Raw genomic sequence first — 20,795 nt, forward strand, 5'->3', positions numbered from 1 at the left:
AAAGGCCTCTGATTCCCCTGCCCTCTTCCTTGGTAATTTTCCATGTTATTCTGGATGCAAAGAGGGTGTTTATGTGAAGGAAATGGCAGAGGTTTCCATGTTTTGTGACCATGTCCTGTAACAAGACAGTTAACCCACTGTTCCTAGGCCGTCATTGAAAATAAGAATTTGTTCTTAACTGACTCGCCTAGTTAAATAAAGGTTTTAAAGAAAGGAATAACTGTGGGAGATACTGTAGTTGAATTGCCCCTGACTCTCCTACTTTTATAAATCAGATGTGTGACCTCAAAGGATCATCCACAAAAGGAATGGAGAACTCCAAGCAACCTACTTTTGCTGGACCTCCAATATCACGTTACAGCAGTGGAGGCTGCTGAGGGGAGGACGGCTCATAATAATGGCTACAACAGAGCAAATGGAATGGCATCAAACAAATGGAAATAGTGTGTTCAATGTATTTCATACCATTCCACTTATTCCGCTCCAGCTATTACCACAAGCCCATCCTCCCCAATTAAGGTGCCCCAACCTCCTCTGCTTTACTGTGCCGATACGACTGGCCCACTTCCGCTGGCTATCACTCCCCAATCCCTGCCAGACTGAACTGATAGTGCCGTCATCGGCCCACGTACCCCCTAGAGACTTCCCTAGATTAGGCTCCCTAGTCCCCTCTCACTCACTATTAGCTGGCTGTAAAGCTGACAGCCTACTGATAAACCCAGCATCGCTTTAACAAGAGTCCTTATCAGATGGGCAGTCAGTCAGGTACCCTGATCTGAGGTCTCTGCTCCTAACCAGGCCTGTAGTGAAGACCGACCAGACAGTAGTCAGTTAAGTGGTGAGGTGACAGGAGCCACCACTATTGTCCCTATGGTGAGGTGATAGATGGAAACTGATACTGGAGAGGCTCCTATGCTTCTTGCTACTGGTCATCACATCCCTGCCAGGTATGCATCAAATGTCACTTTCAGAGTGTGAACACCCATATCTTGAAGTACTGCATCAGAACTGCATCATGTTCCATGTGCTTGCTTAGTGTGATTTTGAGTCAATTGATGTTTTTCTCAGAATAGTCCTGACCGTTATCTACTCCTGATATATTGTGTATCCACATACATACAGTATTCATGTCTGGTCCTCCCCCCAACTACTCATTCACTTTGGACCTCCCCTCAGTCCAATCTCACATGTGATCAACAGGATGAAACAAAGATAAACCTATTGAATCAAATTTAGCCTTCATTGTATCTGTACGGGAAGCATAAAACAAAACCAGCCAGCTCCACTCCAAAATAGTAGTTTTAAAACTCTAGCTTGGTCTCTTCTCCCCTTACAATCAAGCTCGTTGATGTTCTCGCAGTAAGTCAGTAAACTGTTGTATCACATTATGTACAGCAAGTTAACAGTTTGAAAGTAAACAAGATGTGAGGTTGAGATACTGTATACTGCATCTGTGCCTTGCTGTTGCTGCAGGAACCAGGTTAGGGCTGGGCCATACATCGTCTTTTAAGGTATACTGGTATGGATTTTTATAATACCATCTAAAAAGGTGATTTAGTACACTGCTACATAAATGAAAAATTCTAAGAATTTGAGTACTTCAATGTCAGTTTTGTCCTAGTTTGGCTGAGTATAAAACAATTGTAATGGAGAAAGCCCATTAAAACCACTTAGAATTAATTTGTTGCCATCCTCCGATTATGCACTACTCATAAAACAGATTTAAAACGTATATTATTCAGAAACATAAAATACCACCAAATACCTCCATATCATCTCAAATAAGAAACATATTGTGATATTATACTTTGGCAATATCGCCCAGCCCTAGATCATGTCCAGGCCCAGTTAGTTAACCCCCTGCTGTGTGTTGCCTTTACAGAGGCAGAGTGGAGGGTTGGCTATGGGACCACTGACCCAGCTCCCTGGTATGGTGGTTCACCCCCAGCAGCAGCAGCACTATCCCCCATCCAGACCCCTCTACCCCCAGGATGTCACCCTGCAGGAGGTCCCCAATGGACACGACCTCGCACCCACAGGTAGGAGCCAAAGTAAGCCTCTGACTAAGACCAAATCCTACAGAACACAGTTTTTTGCCTGTTTTTTTCATGTCACTGCACTTAAAAGAGTAAATTAACCAAGCAAAGTAAAATATGCCTTTTAAATTTCACAAAGGAACACATGTATTGCCTCATAAAGGAAAACTAGATTGGGGTAAAAACGGAAATGAGATTGAGGGTGAAATATATTGTTCATTGTGAATTATGTGTTCACTGGAAACAATGGACTTTATGTGGAGGGGTATGGTAAATGAACTGACTCACACACACACAGGCACCCACCTCCCCATCCCCACATCTTACATGGACACACACACGCATGCACCAGTCCAGGCAGTCTGTCTGGCTCCAGAGTGCTGCATGCACAGTGGCCGGCTGAGTGGCCCGGGGCCCCCTGTGGGTCTCCTCCTCCCTGGGGACCATGGTGACGTTGACCCCAGGGCCTTTACCAGATGCCTCCTCATCTCCTCCTCTAGGGACCGCCACATGCCCCGCATTTTTCTTCCTGCGCACTTTCTTTCCTACCGGTTATTTTAAACTGGAACATTCCTCCCAGTGCGTTGTCTCTGTTTGACTCTGGCCTCCCTCGTTCTTAAGAGTGATTTATTCAGGGGACTGGGACACACGCCATGGGGAGGGGGGGTTGCTTAGTCCGGGCACCAGCTTTCTTCCATCTCCACCCAGGCTGGATGCAGGGGCACAGGAGGCAGGAGGGCCAAAGGGCGGCCATATTTTTCCCAAGCCTCTGGTTTCGCTCGGGGGGATTGGGTCAGGGCTGGATCTGATGGGATTTGCTGATGTTTGTTGCTGGAGACACACTCCTTTGGAGCCTCCAGTGCTTCCAGCGCTAAACTGTTGACATAAACATTATCAAGTGGAAAAAAACGACCTCCAGTTGACCTCCTCTCCATCATGATGGTGATCATGCAAACCAATGCCGTTACATTCGTCCGCGCAATGCAACCACCTGTAGACGAAATTAGAGTTTAGTGACCCCACTGAGTGTCATTTGCATGTTGTTGTGTAGCCTCCCAGTATATGGAGCTGAAATCTCAAAATCAGGTCAGTAACCCTTGACACACTCCACTGCCTGAAACCATTGATCTGACCCATATGTTTCTCAAATTAAAATATTTTGACTTCTTAACGATAGTCGTTTGAGGTCATCTCAATAACCTACTGAGAAAATCAACTAGTAAGGATAGACGTGAATAAGTCTTCTTTGGCTGACTGTGCCACCAGTAGACGTGCTCTTTCTTTCCTGAAGCCACACTTTACCATGTGTGTAAGCTTGGCCTGCTTATGAGGCCACTCCTGCACCTTGCTTAGCTTTGAAAACATTTGTGTGTGATTCCCTTTCATATTTTACAGCCCAAGTCATAGCGCACGATTAATCAATGCCATATTTCTGCTAATGAACATGCATTACATTTTTCCTTTCATGGAACCAATGCAATTAAACACAGATACCACCTCAACTGCTGTTGAGTCAGGCTAACATTATGGAAAATGACTGTCTGTGTGTCAGTATCCACCTAGAATGTCCAATACAGTATACAAATTATGAAGAACCTCTTTCTGTTTCACTCTGTGTATGGCCAATACAAACTGCCCTGGTTCCCTTTCACATAGATGACAGATACATAATATCAGCACATGTGCACTGAGTACTGGGACCAGTAATGAAAATGTTCTCTACTTTTAATTGAGGAACACAATTAAACTGACTGACTTCCTCATTCAGTACTGTAACACCCTTTTAGTTTACATGAGATTACTTTGTTGGACTTTGGATTTATAGCGTGCTGTTACAGTAACTGTGAGAGAGAGCTGAGAGCAGATGTGGTGAAGGGATGTTGTATGTTGAAGGGCCTTTGAATGGTTGGCCCTGAGCCCACTGTCACACACAGCTTCCTGACATCCGCCATGCCATAGTACTGTTTACAATACACCCGCACTCTCCTCTCTTTTCCACCCGTCTCCTTTCCACTCTATGCTCCGCTCTTCTCCACTTCCAGAAACCTGGCCACTCTCACACCACTGGGTCTGATCTTAAACGCCCACTTAGATCCATGGTGTCTGTGCTGCACAGTCTCACTGAAACCCAGAAATGCACACACAAACAAACACACACACACTTTACTTCCGGTAGTCGCTCACACCACACATATCCATTCATTAAATTCACACCAGTTTTCTGGCATGTATTGTATTTCTGTATCCTCCCATTCAGTGAAAAGCCCACTTCCACTCCCAGGCACCTATGATCTCACTGTACATTTAAACATGCACTCCCATTTAGAACACACAGCTGTGATATGGAACCCAGGGACCATTGGCCTAGGTTTTCATTTATGTGATTTAACAGCTGGATAGTAGGGAGGAGGGAGGAAAGGGGAGGATAGAGGGGTGGGGGTGGGGGTGGGGGGGGGGGGGGGAGAGTCACAGGGCCAGGGCTGGGGGTGGTGGGAGAGAGGGAGGGAGGAGTAGAGTAAATGAGGGGAGGGGGTAGAGATTGTGGGGGGGGGGGGTCGCCTCTGATGAGGGGCATGTCTTTTCTACGAGTAAACAGGCAGCCTGCGGGGGTCTGGAGGTTATGGGAAAGGAGGAAACAGCGATGCTAATCAGGCCGGCACACACTTCCCCCGACAATAAAACAAAATGAGGGGAGAATGGAAAAAAGAGAGACAACTCTGGAGCAGAGGGTCACATCGCAGCCCCACTTCGCTAGGCTATGTTTTTGCGAGTGGTTGTAGTAGTGACATTGGCTTTATTTGTCGTGATAGCTGATAATACCATCAGGCATACATCAAAATTGTTCTCTAGAGAGCCTCTGTATGTAGTGGCAATGACTAGTCCTGGGAAAGGTAAGTGGGGTCAGTTCCTCTACAGTGACTAACCAGTGACTACATATACAGAGCATTCAGTCTTCAAGGACATATAGTACAATCACTGGGAGCGGTGATGCAACTAATGCCAACTCATTGGAAAGGTGAATATGTGGGTAAAAAATGCTATTGTGTGGCTTAGTAATACATACTGTCATTACACCCTTATGAGTGTGTTAGGACTGAACAATGCATCAGTGTCGATAACAGGTAATGACTATGTCATTGTTATAATCATAATGGTATCATAATCATATCACATTTGGAATAGAGTGAGCTTTTATAGTCAACCAATCAATCCAGCTAATGATTTTAACACAATATTGTAATGAAGACGTGCTTCTAATAAACAGGCTGTAGTGTAGCTGAGGAGATGAGGGACTTTCCTTTAGCTGCAGGGGGTGGTGGAGCTTTATCAGTGAGCTCTCTAACTGTGAGAGAGAAGGAGGAAGGCCTGGGGGGGATTGAATTATCTGCACAATGGAGGGCACGTGGTGGCGCTAATGGAGAAAGAGATGTCCTTTTTATCGAAGCTACAGTGCCTTGCGAAAGTATTCGGCCCCCTTGAACTTTGCGACCTTTTGCCACATTTCAGGCTTCAAACATAAAGATATAAAACTGTATATTTTTGTGAAGAATCAACAACAAGTGGGACACAATCATGAAGTGAATTGACATTTATTGGATATTTCAAACTTTTTTAACAAATGTCGTTCCACTTCATGATTGTGTCCCACTTGTTGTTGATTCTTCACAAAAAAATACAGTTTTATATCTTTATGTTTGAAGCCTGAAATGTGGCAAAAGGTCACAAAGTTCAAGGGGGCCGAATACTTTCGCATGGCACTGTAATTGTTCAGAAAGAGCTGAACTTATGTTCAGGCAGGCCCAGAACCACCCACACGCATACTCACTCAAACATACATACGGTCACTCACCACGCACGCACGCACAGATGCACACACATACACAGCCTGTGGTTCTGTCCCTACTGGATGCCTGTGATCTCAGCAGGACTGCATCCAGCCTGTCGCATCCCCAGACGGCTAAGAGACAAGGGCCAACAAGGATCCCACTGTGTGTGTGTGTGTGTGTGTGTGTGTGTGTGTGTGTGTGTGTGTGTGTATGAATGACTGGTCAATAACTCGCTAAGTGGTACCTAAGAACAGGGACGCCAATCCAGTCATACCATACAGATTGGCTGGTGGTAACAAAATTGTATTTTTCATTTCAGTACGCTTCTCCACTACCTCCAAACCCTAGTGTCTGGGTTTCATATTGTAACAAAAAGATAAACATGTCAACGTGTTGCATTTTAAGGCACATAAAGAAACAACAGCTCACCAACAATTCCCCAGCCTAGCCATTGTTTCTAAGCAAAGCATACTGTAATACGTCCTTGTAAATCGAATCATATCTAAAACCAGGGGAAGGCATGTCATCATGATGTAATCAAGGAATGACACCCAAAACTTAAAGAGAGAGACCGATGTCAAAAGAAGGTGAGCTTCAATCCCCAGGATATAGTATAGGTCATAAGTTAAACTTTCAGCTAGCTAGCATTCAGTTAACCCCTGGTAGCACCAACAGGTCCTTTCAGCTAGCTAGCACTCATTTAATCCCTGGTAGCAGCAGCAGGTCCTTTCAGCTAGCTAGCTAGCTGTCAGTTAACCCCTGGTAGCAGCAGCAGCAGGTCCTTTCAGTTAGCTAGCTTTCAGTTAACCCCTGGTAGCAGCAGCTAGTCATTTCAATTAGCTAGCTATCAGTTAACCCCTGGTAGCAGCAGCAGGTCCTTTCAGCTAGCTAGCTGTCAGTTAACCCCTGGTAGCAGCAGCAGGTCCTTTCAGCTAGCTAGCTGTCAGTTAACCCCTGGTAGCAGCAGCAGCAGGTCCTTTCAGTTAGCTAGCTTTCAGTTAAGCCCTGGTAGCAGCAGCTAGTCATTTCAATTAGCTAGCTATCAGTTAACCCCTGGTAGCAGCAGCAGGTCCTTTCAGCTAGCTAGCTGTCAGTTAACCTCTGGTAGCAGCAGCAGCAGGTCCTTTCAGCTAGCTAGCTGTCAGTTAACCTCTGGTAGCAGCAGCAGGTGCACCAGTTACATGTCTGGATTAAAGAGAGGCAGTCAGCCATCACAGATGTGCCCGAGGAGCAGCTTTGCTTTAGCTATGGGTGCTAAAATGCAATGCCATTGCGTGAACCCCTAACTGTCAAAACCATGGCAACAGCATTTGCCAGGTGAAGAAGCGAGACATTGAAACCCAAGTGCCCATGTTGCCTTATTTGTGGGACATGACAGTGGTGCTGCTCAGTCTCATTGGGAGGACTGTCACTTAAACTTAAAATGACATAGAGAGACATTCTCTCTGTAACTGTACAATGTATAAATTACAGTACAATGACCAGTGACTAACTTGACGTCGTAGTGTCCAGGAAACTGTTTGTGGTTAACAACAGCAGCCCCAGTTCTTACAGATGTAGTATCTTAATTTGAGACAGTTTGCTATAGCAGAAAAATCATTCTGCAGCAACAGGAAATGTGAATTAATATGTGGATTATAATTAATAGACAAGTCTGAAATTACAAACTTCAGAAGCCTTTTTAAACCTCAAATACAGTGCACATTTTACATGTCCTGCATTGCAATCCTGCAAATTAAGATCCTACATCTGTAACTGGCTTTTGTAATAAATAAATCAACTTTAATATTTCCTCTCAGAGTTTCTCTTTGAACCATTGGTTTTAGTAAAGGGAGACCCAGCTCTTATTTCCTCTGTTGTAACGCTCATGGAAATTAGTTTAGCCTGTCAGAAATATAATACTGAATGAAAACCGGAGTGTATTAACCAAGTGGAAATGGGTACATCCCCTCTAAATTTGTGTCTGCCTGTGCTTATATGTGTCTGTGGAGCTCTCAAAACATTAAACAAAAGTTTATATTCAACTTGACCTATTTCTAGAACTTAGTAAGTTTCAAACTAAGATATTAAGTACATAGATAGATTAATACCTACTTTAAATGTTCACCATTAACACATGGATGTTTCTTATAAGGGAGCGAGAGGAGGCATAATGAAAAGTGGCCTTGAAAAGGCCACTCAGCTAGCTCCGGTCCAGATATTAGTCAGCAACGCTATTAGTCTTAATGGCTGCCCTCAGGCACAAAGGACCTGGGCTGTCCTTTTTAAGAGTAGATACAAGGAGCTCATTAAGCCAAAACAAAAAAGGGCAGTGAGAGGGAGAGAGTGGAGAGTGACTGACTGACTGACTGACTGACTGAAATGAAGTAAGCGTACCTTTAAACCACCACTCCCCTCATACCCACCCCCTTGACAGGCCCTTGTGAGGAGCAGTGAGACCGCAGAGGCCACACAACATCTCTGCCTGGCATTTCCACTATGGCTCATATCCAGGTTTGCTAATGGAGATGGTGAAAGATCCCTATTTAAAAATCCATACATGATCAATACCACTGGCTTCCCTACCTCCCAATCCCATTTGGAGATATAGCTACGTATATGCAGAATCATATTGCCTTGCAAATTAGGATGGACCATATTGACTTATATAGCTAGCTATGTTATTTTGTGTATACAGATCTGTGTAGATAGGATTTAGCCAATGTATCAACATCCAATGTCACTATATTGTTTGTTTGAGGCATTCATTCTACAGCTCACAAACAATGAAACTATTGTACTTTATCTGTCTACTTCTACCAGTAATATTGTCTTGGACAGACCCTCCTACTGTAGTCAACATAACTAGGTTCCACTAAAGAAGCAGGGCAACCTGCATGTAAAAAATTGCAATGACAATCTGTTGCCATGGCAGGTAATTTCCTTGTGGTTGTCATTGTTTCAAGTGGAGCACCAGTACTCTTTCTCTCTCGCTCAGATATTCAGTCATTATCCTACAAGAGGCATAACTAAATCTTGATTCAATATCCTAAATGACACGTATCCTAAATGATTGCCCCTCATCAGAGTAGCCTAAAAAACAGACTCAAATATAAAAAGGATCTTATAGATTAAACAGTAACACTTACAAACCAGATTAGCAGTGATGGCCATGATGACAGGGGCCCCAATTTTATTTGTGTCGATAAAAGAGACGATTGATCCAGTTATTTTGAACTCTCTGTGTCTACTGAGTGATTTTTGGATGCGTTTCAAGTTTCAACAGCATCAAATCCTGTGCATTCTTCCAAAACGTCATCCCTTTTCTAAAGCATGAGAGGTAGTTCTGTAAATAGGCATCCTTGTTTTTTATTGATCAGTACAAAGTGAACAGGAAATAATCTGAGGTGTTTATGAGGGCCGGTTGCATGTTATGAGGACGCTTGGACCCTTGGAATTGGACACAGTCAGACATCTTAGCCTGGGATGCTCTGTATGCTGGTCTATTAGATGTTTAACAATCCTCCCACGCCTTTCTTGTGCTTAAGGGTGACAATGAGAATGTTTCATAAACAATGCGAATTGTATAGGGTTATTGACTCACTGTATTAGGTCTCTATCTGCATAATTATGTCATTTGTAACATTTTTAATTGAAGACCTTCCTGTTTCATAAAAGTTGCGTTATGGGGGAGTCTTTGACACTAGGATTATAGAACATGGATGAACTTCTGTAGGTCTATTGTTGTGCATAAAAACTAAACAGAACTAATCTCTAAATACAAGAAGTAGCCTAACAAATCAGATGTCCAAAATAGCCTACTGTCAGCCATTGAATTTGACTAATTTGCGGAAACATGTGGATCATTGTTTCTCACAGAAAGACAGTGGAGAAGAACGTAATTGAATTGTGAATCACTGGTGGAGTTCCTTTTGCATCGCCTGGTGCTCCGGTTGGGTGTAGATGTCACTTAAGGACCAATGGCATGTTCTAAAATGAGAACTCTCCTCACCCGGGGAACCGGGCCATGCAAAACGAACTTGAGCACGGGCTGTCGAAACGCCGCCCCTTCAGATGTCAAATCGTACATTTAGGCTCCACAGAGGGAACAATCTTTTCCGTGCTTCTCAGTCAGAGCGACAGAAACGCCCTGACGGAGATAGAGGGAGGGAGGGAAGGAGAGCGAGAGAGAGAGAGAGAGAGAGAGAGAGGGAGAAAGCCATTGAATTGAGAGAGAGAGAGAGAATAGCGGAGAGAGAAGTTTGTAGCCTACTGGAGAAATGTTGGTGGAGATAAATTGAAGCGGGAGGATAAGAAAAAAACGCAATATTGTTTAAGAGTAAATCATAACTTTATTTATGAACTATTGTGTTAGAGAGAGACACATATAGAGCATCCCGTTATCGAACAAATTGATCTGATGATCATGACGGCAGCTGTCGACATGAAACCGACGTTAACCATCATAAAGTCTGAAAGAATGGACGGTGAGTAAATCAACTTTTGAACTTTGACATAATATAACATTGTAATTACAGTAGCCTGCGCTCCGTATGTTTCATATTTTTCCCGGCCAGTTAGCGGCTTGCATTTCAAACTTTTGTAAGCCAAAATGCCGTCCTAAATAGTGCAACATGTATCAGTGGAGGTGATAAGTATTTCCCTATGATAAAGCCATCATGTAGCCTAACGGGACATAATGTCCGCGTCCTATCGCATCTCAATAATCGTTGTGTATGCATGAACAAGACAACAGGTTTCGATAAATGTTTGTGGTTCCAGACAGTTGTGTTGGATAAAATAATGGACAAGGGAAAATGCATGTTTTACATTACTCTTATGCAATTTAGGTTACAGTACATTATGCTTGGTTCATAACCTACTCCTAACCTACAAAATTAATGATATCCCCCGTTTACATAGTTGTATTTCTTAATCTTCTATCTCATGTTCAGTAGACATGATGCAGGGACTATTCTGTCTATACCGGTCTAAAGCTCTGTATCACAAGGCTAGACTGTAGGCTGCTGCTGCTGCTGAACCCTGCACTAGACTGACAATCATATTTCAGAGGATGAAGAGTTCATTTATGAGGAGACATGATTTAACTATTTTACCTGTATGAACACTTACTTCAGCTATGGTAAATAACATAAAACTAAAGCAATCAGTGTGACATTGTGCATAAGCGTGTTAAAAATATATATTTTAATTTGACAGTTGACACATTTCTTCATTCATAAAAAGTTTGTTAATTTGAACACATGATTATTTATGGAGGTTTACAGTAGCCTTGTGCCTGTTGTGTATGCCTTTGGTATAATAGTAAAAAAAAAACATCTGTCCAAATGATTTCCCTCTAGAGAGTAAGCCTTCTCTTTCATCCTGAGATCATGCCTCTCCGGGCACCTACTATCACAGTCCCATCTCCTCTCCCAATCACAGCCCATCTAACGGCCTCTCCCAGTCTCCCTCCCTGGCCACCCAGAGTTGCCACAGCCCCAGCACAGGGGGGGGGGGGGGGGGGGGGTTGTGTGTGTCATATCAGGCATGCTGCTCTGTCTGCATCGGAGACCACGCCCAGTCATCAGTATTCCCCCTCTCCTTTCCCCCTCTCATCTCCTCCTTGTGCTGAGTGGTTTAGCTGGCGTCTCCAGAGAGAACCAGAGGCAGACGGTGGTGATGAGTGTGCAGGCCTAAGGGCTGGATATCCTGCCTGCTGCCCGTAAGGCCAGGTTGCACTAGGCTGTGGCATGGAGACAAGCCCACACAACACAGTGTTTGTGTCTGTATTTAGATCCTTGTGGTTTAATTCCCCTCAAAGTGACTCTGTTCTTTTACACAGAGAATCAGGCTGATTTCACTCTTTCTTCCTTCATTGTTAGGTCTGACTGGGCTTTAGTAGCTAACATCAGGCTAATAATCAGACAAGTTTTTAGCTTCAGAAGTGTGCCAGCTGTTAAGGTGGTAAAGGCTTGAGACGTCATGGAAACATAATACATACACTACACCGTAACCCGATACGCTGAAAAAAAGGAAGAACGTGTAATGACTCCTTGAGGTGAAGCACTGGTGATGTGTTCACCACTTGAATTCAGATTACACCTGCAGAAGGTGCGCACACACACAAACATACACACACAGGAATGGTAACACACTCATATAAAAAAGTTGCTGACAGCTGCAGTGGGGTTGCCAAAACATACTGCTATCTTGCAAAGCCATTTCGCAATGCTAGCTCCCTCTTCCTCTGCCGACCATGTGTGCTGGGGTCAGGCTGTAGCTGCCAAGACTCTCTACATCAGACATACACATTCCGTCTACTCCTTCCCAGTTTCCATGTAGCTAGCTTCTCTCACTGCAAATAGGACAGTAGACCAATGGCCCACTGATGAACTGAACCCTTCCTGCTCTTTCTGATCCAAAGAGGAAATTGCAATGTTCCTCGTGGCTGGTTTATACTAGAACAGCCCTTTGTCTGTGAATGGTGGAAAGGGTTAAGTGAGCTATAGAGTGATGACACTTAGGCAGAGGATTTGGTTAGTAACATTTACACTAAGATACAGGTATAACTTCTTTCTGTCTCTTTTTCTCTCTATGCGTGCACACACACACACATACACACACACACACACACACACACAGCAAGACAATAGGATTAAGTGGTTGGAGTACATCTCATTGTCTTGTTTATTTTTCTATCTTTGTGAAGGTGCAGTGAGTGTCAGTTTACTGAAGCTTTTTTTTCACTCTATCCCACTGAGGTAATTATTTTTAAGTGCCTACAGGCTGTGGTGGAGGTTAGGGGTGATCCAAAACAAAGCTGTTTATGTTCCACAAAGCAGGTTCCTGAGTTACAGTAGTGGTACTGACATAGTAGATCCTTCATTCCTACACACAAGTCAGATTCTTTGGGATTCCAAAAAGTAGTGCAAATGATATATTGGGAAATGCAAGTGAAAGTTTTCCACATGCAAGTGAACACTTGGCAATAAAGTGCTGCTATATTGAATTAGATATAAGCTCAGTATAACGTAGAGCATGGTGCAGTAGCTGATTACCCCATGTATCAAGTAGCCATAACAAAACTAGAAAGCTATGGAGTGGAGCTGCCAAGGCTTAGATAAGTCCGATTTCTTCTCAAGATGGAGGGTGTCGGATTGCAAAATAACGGTCCCTTTTTCTGATTTCAAAAGAATGTAGCTTATGGCTTCTTTACAGGACTGTATATACACTACTCCTACCATCCTGTATAAGAACATGTGCTGTCCTGTACTGACTGAGTCCTCCCTGCATGGTCTAAGATCCCGCTCTCTCTGTTCGTCAGGTCTACAGGTCAGGGTTCATTGACTGAGAGGAATGTGTGCGGCAGGCAGGACTGCTCGGTCGCAGTCTCCCTTTTATCTGATTAATTTGCTGCTTGTCTTAACTGGCGCGCTGCACTACCGGGCCGGGCGGCTGCACTCAGAACCCCTTATGCCACCACACACCCTAGCCACACACAGCCAGCCAGGGCCCTCAATGGGCCAGGAGCCAGAGGCGCGACCCATCTCTCCCCGGGTGGGTGCCTGTTGGCATGGTGAGGTGTGTTTTCCTCCTGGGCATGGTGGCTTGAATAAGCGTGTGTCGGCTGAAGGCTGGTTTGACGGTGTCAGCGCTCCTTCAGTAGTGGTGTATAAAATGCTAAATGTGCCCGTGTTTGATCCCGCCTGGCCACTTGGCAGCTGTGCAAACAGCGGTGGGGCGATTCAGCCTCCTCTGATGTGGGCTCCTGCTTCTGGACCCAACAGAACAAACACATTTGCTCAGGTCCATTTCACTTTGCTGAGTCAAGTAATGGCCAACCAGGATGTTAGCTCAAGAGCACTTTTCGGTGCCTGGTATTTGGTGCTGTGCCCATAGTATTTAGACAGTGTTTACCTAAACAATGTCTCCATGATGCCAGGCTGCCATTGTGCCCAGTGTGCATTGGATGCCCAGTCTCCTGAATGGGCCACAGTCTAATTTTATGCAGAGCAGACGTTGGTTGTCTATGAGGAGAAGTACTTTACTACTGGCCACAATGACCCAGTGTCTCTGCTGTGAATGGGCTGTGATGTCACCCTATAATATCATTAAATGGGTATCTCCTCCTCCCTCCTCTCATCCTTCGTTCATTCATCTCTTTGACCGTGGTCTTCCCCTGTTAATCTGTGAAATGTTATCATGAATGGGCAATATCGGGATGACTGCACGCATTAATTTAGCCTTTTAGAGTTTCGTCATATAAAATAGGTGTGCTACCTTGTGGATACATCAGTGTACTAAATAGTAAGCATATGTGGAGAGAGAGGGAGCAAGAAAGGCATTTGAAGGTGTGACTGTAAGATGTGCTGAAGCATAGGTATGTGTGGAATCAAGTTGAGAAATGTCATTTGGTTGTATAACGGTATGTGAACTTCTTGAAGATGATTTATTTTGACCGTGTCAGAAACATCAGAGAAGATGAATCTCTTGGAGTGTAGCCTTCACCAATAAGCCTTCTCGAGACTGCAACCAAAACAAAGAAACAGCACGTCCCTGAGTTTTACATCCTCCCTCCTCTTTTCCATCCTCTCTGTGGGCCACATGAGCATCTCTCAGTCTAACTTCACCTCAGGCCTTGATGTGGCGTCGGCTTCTCTCATCCCAGCCGTCTGTCAGTCTCTGCTAATCACTGAGTCACAGCACCAGCCACACCACCGCATGCCACTGGCTGCCTCCTGCCGCCACAGGCCCTTCCTTTCCCCCATTAATCCACATTACTGGACTGACTGGGAGAGCTGACTGGGAACTGACTAGTGGTGGTCCACGCTGCCTCACCAAACCATGGCCAACCACCTCCCACGCATCCCACCATTCCCTGTGTGTGGCACTGCATGTATTTCTGTCCCCATATTGCTGTTTTACAGTTCCTCATCAGGAGGTTGTTTGCCCAGAGTAAGAATACTTTGCCTGGTATACACATCAATCTGGTGTCCTCCGAGGCCAGCCCGGTCTTTTGTTTACGGCCAGCGGCCCACATTTTCCTCTTTCCTTTTTGTATGCATTTTCTGTTTTCTGCAGACCAGCTGTTTTTGGAGTCAGCATGAGTGCTGCTTTTGTAATCAGGCTAGTAGTGAACGTCCCATGAGCCACAGCTTGCACTTTAATGTGTGTCAACCCTACTATATCAGAGGGGTATTGACAAGCAGGTCTGCTCTACTTAGCAGGGAACAAATAAGTAAAGCTGTGGCGGGGAAGGAGAGTCCTATGATGTAGGTGAGGCTCTGTGGCACTCTCATGTCGAGTCGGGCCTCAGTGACACAGGCACAGTCAAATCGGAGGCGCATGTGCCCTTACCTTGCTCTGGACCCCAAGGAGGGGAGGTTGGGGCCAGGGCTGTGGTTGGTTGAGAGTTGGGTGTTTGGAACAGCTGGATGCCTTAGCTTGGCCTGGCTCCTTCTCTCTCTTTCTTCATATCTGCATATTTGGGATGGAGTGAGTGGCCTGGCCTGGCAATCTCCAGACTGAGTGTTGCTAACGACAATTAATGTGGGCGTCTGGAGGAGGCCCAAGGGTCCGTCCTAATGAGAAGTTGACAGCGCTCACTTCCATCACTACAGAGCTACTGGGACACAGTCCACTGGCAGTTTCTCATAAAACCACACGAAGAGGTCTCTCTACGTGCTCCTATCCTCAGCCCTCAGAGCTCAGACTCCAGTATGTTTTTTTGGGGAACTTCTTAGGAAGAAATGACAAATAGAGAGTAAATGATGCCATTTATTTAGACTGATTGCTTGCATTATGTTTACTCACGTCAAGAGGAACACAATGTTCAATTCAGTCATTCTTTGACGGTGTGAGTCACATCTACTCAATGTTTTGGATGATTCTGTGTGTGTGAGTGTTTGCACGCTCGCATGCATGTGTCCCATGAGTTGCTGTTGTCCATCTGTTACACATCATTTGATCAGCACACACACAGCTATTTCATTTTGTCTGAAGTGTTGCATTGCGTCAAAAAACACCTACATTGAGATAGAGGTGAAAAGTAAGTAGATGTTTGATATGTTTTACAAATATATGATTGTTTGCCTCTCACTCAAACATCAATTTCAACTCTAAAACATCACTGTTCCATCGAAAATAGAGATGAATTAATGTATTTGAACTCCAAACGTTTTCTAAGGGGGCCACACTCTGACTCATTAGAGGCACACAAGAAAGCTGTGGGAAGCACATTAGTGATTGTTAAACACAAGAGGAATGTATGGCACGCAACATGAAAACAATGTGGTCTGGAGGGAATTTATTTATCCCCTGTCCATCTGTCGCCCATGCTCTAGAATGAGCAGAGCACATTGAGCTCTATGATGTAGAACTGTATCCATATAGTGTTTGTGTGCGTAGAGTGTCATAAACAGAACTGTGGAATGAATTAATATTCTGTTAATAAGATGGCTTCCCTCTACTTTCAGGCGGTATCGCTTCCCGCCACATTTCAGAACAGTGTCAGGAAACTGTACTCACGGAATGTTGCAGTTTGGGCTGAAAACGGGACAGGCATGGTGGGTTTGTTAGAAGAATGCAAGTAAACTGTTTGTCAGATATGTCGTGTGTTTGATTTTATGCCTAAACAGTTCCCTCAGAGCATCCCCTGTGTGTTTACAACTGGGCTGGGGCCAGGGAAAGCTGCTACATGCCGTTAAGCTCACACCACCTGCTCTGCTCTCTGGCATGGTAGTCTAACAGCTAGCCAGAGCCCTGCTAACTCACAAAGAACACGGAGCAGCCTTTTCCTGTTTTTTTCCCATGTTTTTTTGTCTTGGGTAGATTGAAGTGTTCTGAAATTTGCTGTAGGCATTTTTCATAAGGAGCTGGGGCATTGCAAAATGTGTATGTATTTTTGCAGAGTGAGACATTTTGCAACCCAGTCGTCATTTCTACTTTGAAGACATATAAAACCATCTGCTCTGTCTCTATGATTGAAGTATTGAGTGTATGATCGTGAGTAGCAAGACATGTAGGCGGCTGGCATGGATGGTGAGCATGAGCCATTAGTAAGAGCTTTGTCTCTGTTTTTCCCTCTCTGCAGTAAGCTGGGAATTTCCACCAGCTTTCAAGAGAAAAACTCAGCATCCACCAGGCATAGCCTTGGATCAATTGAAAAAGGCAGCTAATATCATCACACATGAACGGAGACTGGTAAACAATATGGACGAGTTAATGTACTTACCACACATCAGAAGCTAGAATTTCAAACATAGAGAAGAGAGAGAAATAGAGAAGAGAAGCTGTGGGGGCATTAGTCTCTGTTAGCCTCAGACCCTGGAGAGCTGTGTGTTTTGTATTGTAAAGAGAGACAGGCATACTGTAGTTATAGGTCTGGTCAACAATAGTAGTAGTTACAGGTCTGGTCAACAGTAGTAGTAGTTATAGGTCTGGTCAACAGTAGTAGTAGTTACAGGTCTGGTCAACAGTAGTAGTAGTTACAGGTCTGGTCAACAGTAGTAGTAGTTACAGGTCTGGTCAACAGTAGTAGTAGTTACAGGTCTGGTCAACAGTAGTAGTAGTTACAGGTCTGGTCAACAGTAGTAGTAGTTACAGGTCTGGTCAACAGTAGTAGTAGTTACAGGTCTGGTCAACAGTAGTAGTAGTTACAGGTCTGGTCAACAGTAGTAGTAGTTACAGGTCTGGTCAACAGTAGTAGTAGTTACAGGTCTGGTCAACAGTAGTAGTAGTTACAGGTCTGGTCAACAGTAGTAGTAGTTACAGGTCTGGTCAACAGTAGTAGTAGTTACAGGTCTGGTCAACAGTAGTAGTAGTTATAGGTCTGGTCAACAGTAGTAGTAGTTACAGGTCTGGTCAACAGTAGTAGTAGTTACAGGTCTGGTCAACAGTAGTAGTAGTTATAGGTCTGGTCAACAGTAGTAGTAGTTATAGGTCTGGTCAACAGTAGTAGTAGTTACAGGTCTGGTCAACAGTAGTAGTAGTTACAGGTCTGGTCAACAGTAGTAGTAGTTACAGGTCTGGTCAACAGTAGTAGTAGTTATAGGTCTGGTCAACAGTAGTAGTAGTTATAGGTCTGGTCAACAGTAGTAGTAGTTACAGGTCTGGTCAACAGTAGTAGTAGTTACAGGTCTGGTCAACAGTAGTAGTAGTTACAGGTCTGGTCAACAGTAGTAGTAGTTACAGGTCTGGTCAACAGTAGTAGTAGTTATAGGTCTGGTCAACAGTAGTAGTAGTAGTTACAGGTCTGGTCAACAGTAGTAGTAGTAGTTACAGGTCTGGTCAACAGTAGTAGTAGTAGTTACAGGTCTGGTCAACAGTAGTAGTAGTAGTTACAGGTCTGGTCAACAGTAGTAGTAGTAGTTACAGGTCTGGTCAACAGTAGTAGTAGTAGTTACAGGTCTGGTCAACAGTAGTAGTAGTTACAGGTCTGGTCAACAGTAGTAGTAGTTACAGGCCTGGTCAACAGTAGTAGTGGTTACAGGTCTGGTCAACAGTAGTAGTAGTTACAGGCCTGGTCAACAGTAGCAGTAGTTACAGGTCTGGTCAACAGTAGTAGTAGTTACAGGTCTGGTCAACAGTAGTAGTAGTTACAGGTCTGGTCAACAGTAGTAGTAGTTACAGGTCTGGTCAACAGTAGTAGTAGTTACAGGTCTGGTCAACAGTAGTAGTAGTTACAGGTCTGGTCAACAGTAATAGTTACAGGTCAGGTCAACAGTAGTAGTAGTTACAGGTCTGGTCAATAGTAGTAGTAGTTACAGGTCTGGTCAACAGTAGTAGTAGTTACAGGTCTGGTCAACAGTAGTAGTAGTTACAGGTCTGGTCAACAGTAGTAGTAGTTACAGGCCTGGTCAACAGTAGTAGTAGTTACAGGTCTGGTAAACAGTAGCAGTAGTTACAGGTCTGGTCAACAGTAGTAGTAGTTACAGGTCTGGTCAACAGTAGTAGTAGTTACAGGCCTGGTCAACAGTAGTAGTAGTTACAGGTCTGGTAAACAGTAGCAGTAGTTACAGGTCTGGTCAACAGTAGTAGTAGTTACAGGTCTGGTCAACAGTAGTAGTAGTTACAGGTCTGGTCAACAGTAGTAGTAGTTACAGGTCTGGTCAACAGTAGTAGTAGTTACAGGTCTGGTCAACAGTAGTAGTAGTTACAGGCCTGGTCAACAGTAGTAGTAGTTACAGGTCTGGAGGCTGAGCACCACAGGCTTGTGAAGGGAGTGGGCAGACAGTGGTGGAGCCCTAAGAATAGCTGCAGTGTTCCAACAGGGAGGGATGGATGGATGGATGGTGTGAGAGCCCCAGCCTGTGACCTCAGAGCAGCGCCTGGGCTGGCTCTCATCTGGCCCTGGCCCATGGTCGGTCCTGCTGTAACGCAACTACTCTGCCTGCCCGGCAGCTTCCTCTAGCGAGTGCCGAGTGGCCTCTTCTATTACTGTCTCTGGCCTTCACATGGGAATCCAAATAGCGGTAGAACAAGCGGTCCTCTCAGGACATAGACTGCCCTCTGAACCCCCACCCCACCAACTTCATTCCCCTGCTCAATGGTCTCTCTTTATGTCAGCAGGGTTTATGACCCTTCGCTCCCAGACTGGGACTGATAGGAATCCCCATCAAAGCTCTCTCAGATAGTGGTGTCACCTCTGGACATGGGGTCCCTGAGTGAGTAGGACCCCCTGGTGGTACCCACCACGCTGCCTAATAACCTATATTAGCCGTGGAGGGATATTTTCCATAAAGGGGTTAACCGGGGTTGGCCCTGAAATGACCGACCCGCTCAACCCACAACTAACCTCTCTCTTTCTTTCTGGGAAGTGACACCTTAGCCTCAGGAAGTGTACCCTCTCGCATACTTAAATACAGCCTTACAGTGCTGCAGAGAGAGAGAAAGAGAGGTGTATTGTCAGCCACAGATGTTAATCTCACAACGGACTGAAATAAATCTGCCCTTTATGGCTTTAAAAGCATTTCACTGCTGAAATATTTGACAGTCCACTGAATAGCCCCATAGATATTCTACCCACTTTGATCGCACACCCACTGTCTTTCTCTCTCTCACTCACACACACACACACACACACACACACACACACACACACACACACACACACACACACACACACACACACACACACACACACACACACACACACACACACACACACAGTGACAGACCTAAATGGACACGCACACATTTATACACACTCAGTCTAGGTCTATTTATAGCCACATGATAGCACAGTGTCTCTTTCTCCCATTGTGTGGGTGGAAGTTGCCTGCTCCATGCATATTGAGGCAGCGTCGTAGCAGGGGGTTTAGGAATGAACACAGCAGTCTCAGCCAGAGACAGCATCGTATCAGGGGGTTTATGAATGAACACAGCAGTCTCAGCCAGAGACAGCATCGTAGCAGGGGGTTTATGAATGAACGCAGCAGTCTCAGCCAGAGACAGCATCGTAGCAGGGGGTTTATGAATGAACACAGCAGTCTCAGCCAGACAGCATCGTAGCAGGGGGTTTATGAATGAACGCAGCAGTCTCAGCCAGAGACAGCATCGTAGCAGGGGGTTTATGAATGAATGCAGCAGTCTCAGCCAGAGACAGCGTCATAGCAGGGGGTTTATGAATGAACACAGCAGTCTCAGCCAGAGACAGCGTCATAGCAAGGGGTTTATGAATGAACACAGCAGTCTCAGCCAGAGGCGAGGAGGAGAGGCGAGGAGGAGAGGCGAGGAGGAGAGGAGAGGCAAGGAGGAGAGGCAGGGAGGAGGCACCGTTCCAGACACAGAGTGTGTGAGAGCAGAGGGAGCACTTTGAGGCCTGTGATCAACTCGCATTACTGCTCAATGACTCATCCTTCCAGTCTCCCTGCACTCCCCTCACTCACCCTACCCCATCCGCCTTGGTCTGCCGCACCCCAGCCCCACCACGGTTCCTTAGGGCCATGGC

At 45.0% G+C, this 20,795-nt stretch overlaps 1 protein-coding gene across 4 annotated transcripts in view; it reads left to right on the forward strand.

Annotated features, from left to right (window-relative positions):
* LOC109909204 (protein C-ets-1) overlaps window positions 1-20,795 on the forward strand; it is a 43,620-nt gene that overhangs the window by 2,416 nt on the left and 20,409 nt on the right. The window contains exons 1-2 of one of the 4 annotated variants that reach the window (XM_031795579.1): window positions 9,965-10,329; window positions 16,321-16,410. Coding sequence is in view for 3 of the 4 variants with exons in the window: in XM_020508241.2 (XP_020363830.1) it covers window positions 1,883-2,051 (169 nt within the window). In the remaining variant the exon portion in view is untranslated. Of the gene's footprint in view, window positions 1-1,882; window positions 2,052-9,941; window positions 10,330-16,320; window positions 16,411-20,795 lie in introns of those variants that run through there. The other 3 variants (XM_020508242.2, XM_020508241.2, XM_020508243.2) reach the window with 3 other exon arrangements.

The sequence above is a fragment of the Oncorhynchus kisutch genome, linkage group LG18 (genome assembly GCF_002021735.2).
Source record: "Oncorhynchus kisutch isolate 150728-3 linkage group LG18, Okis_V2, whole genome shotgun sequence".
In the NCBI taxonomy this organism is placed as follows: domain Eukaryota; kingdom Metazoa; phylum Chordata; class Actinopteri; order Salmoniformes; family Salmonidae; genus Oncorhynchus; species Oncorhynchus kisutch.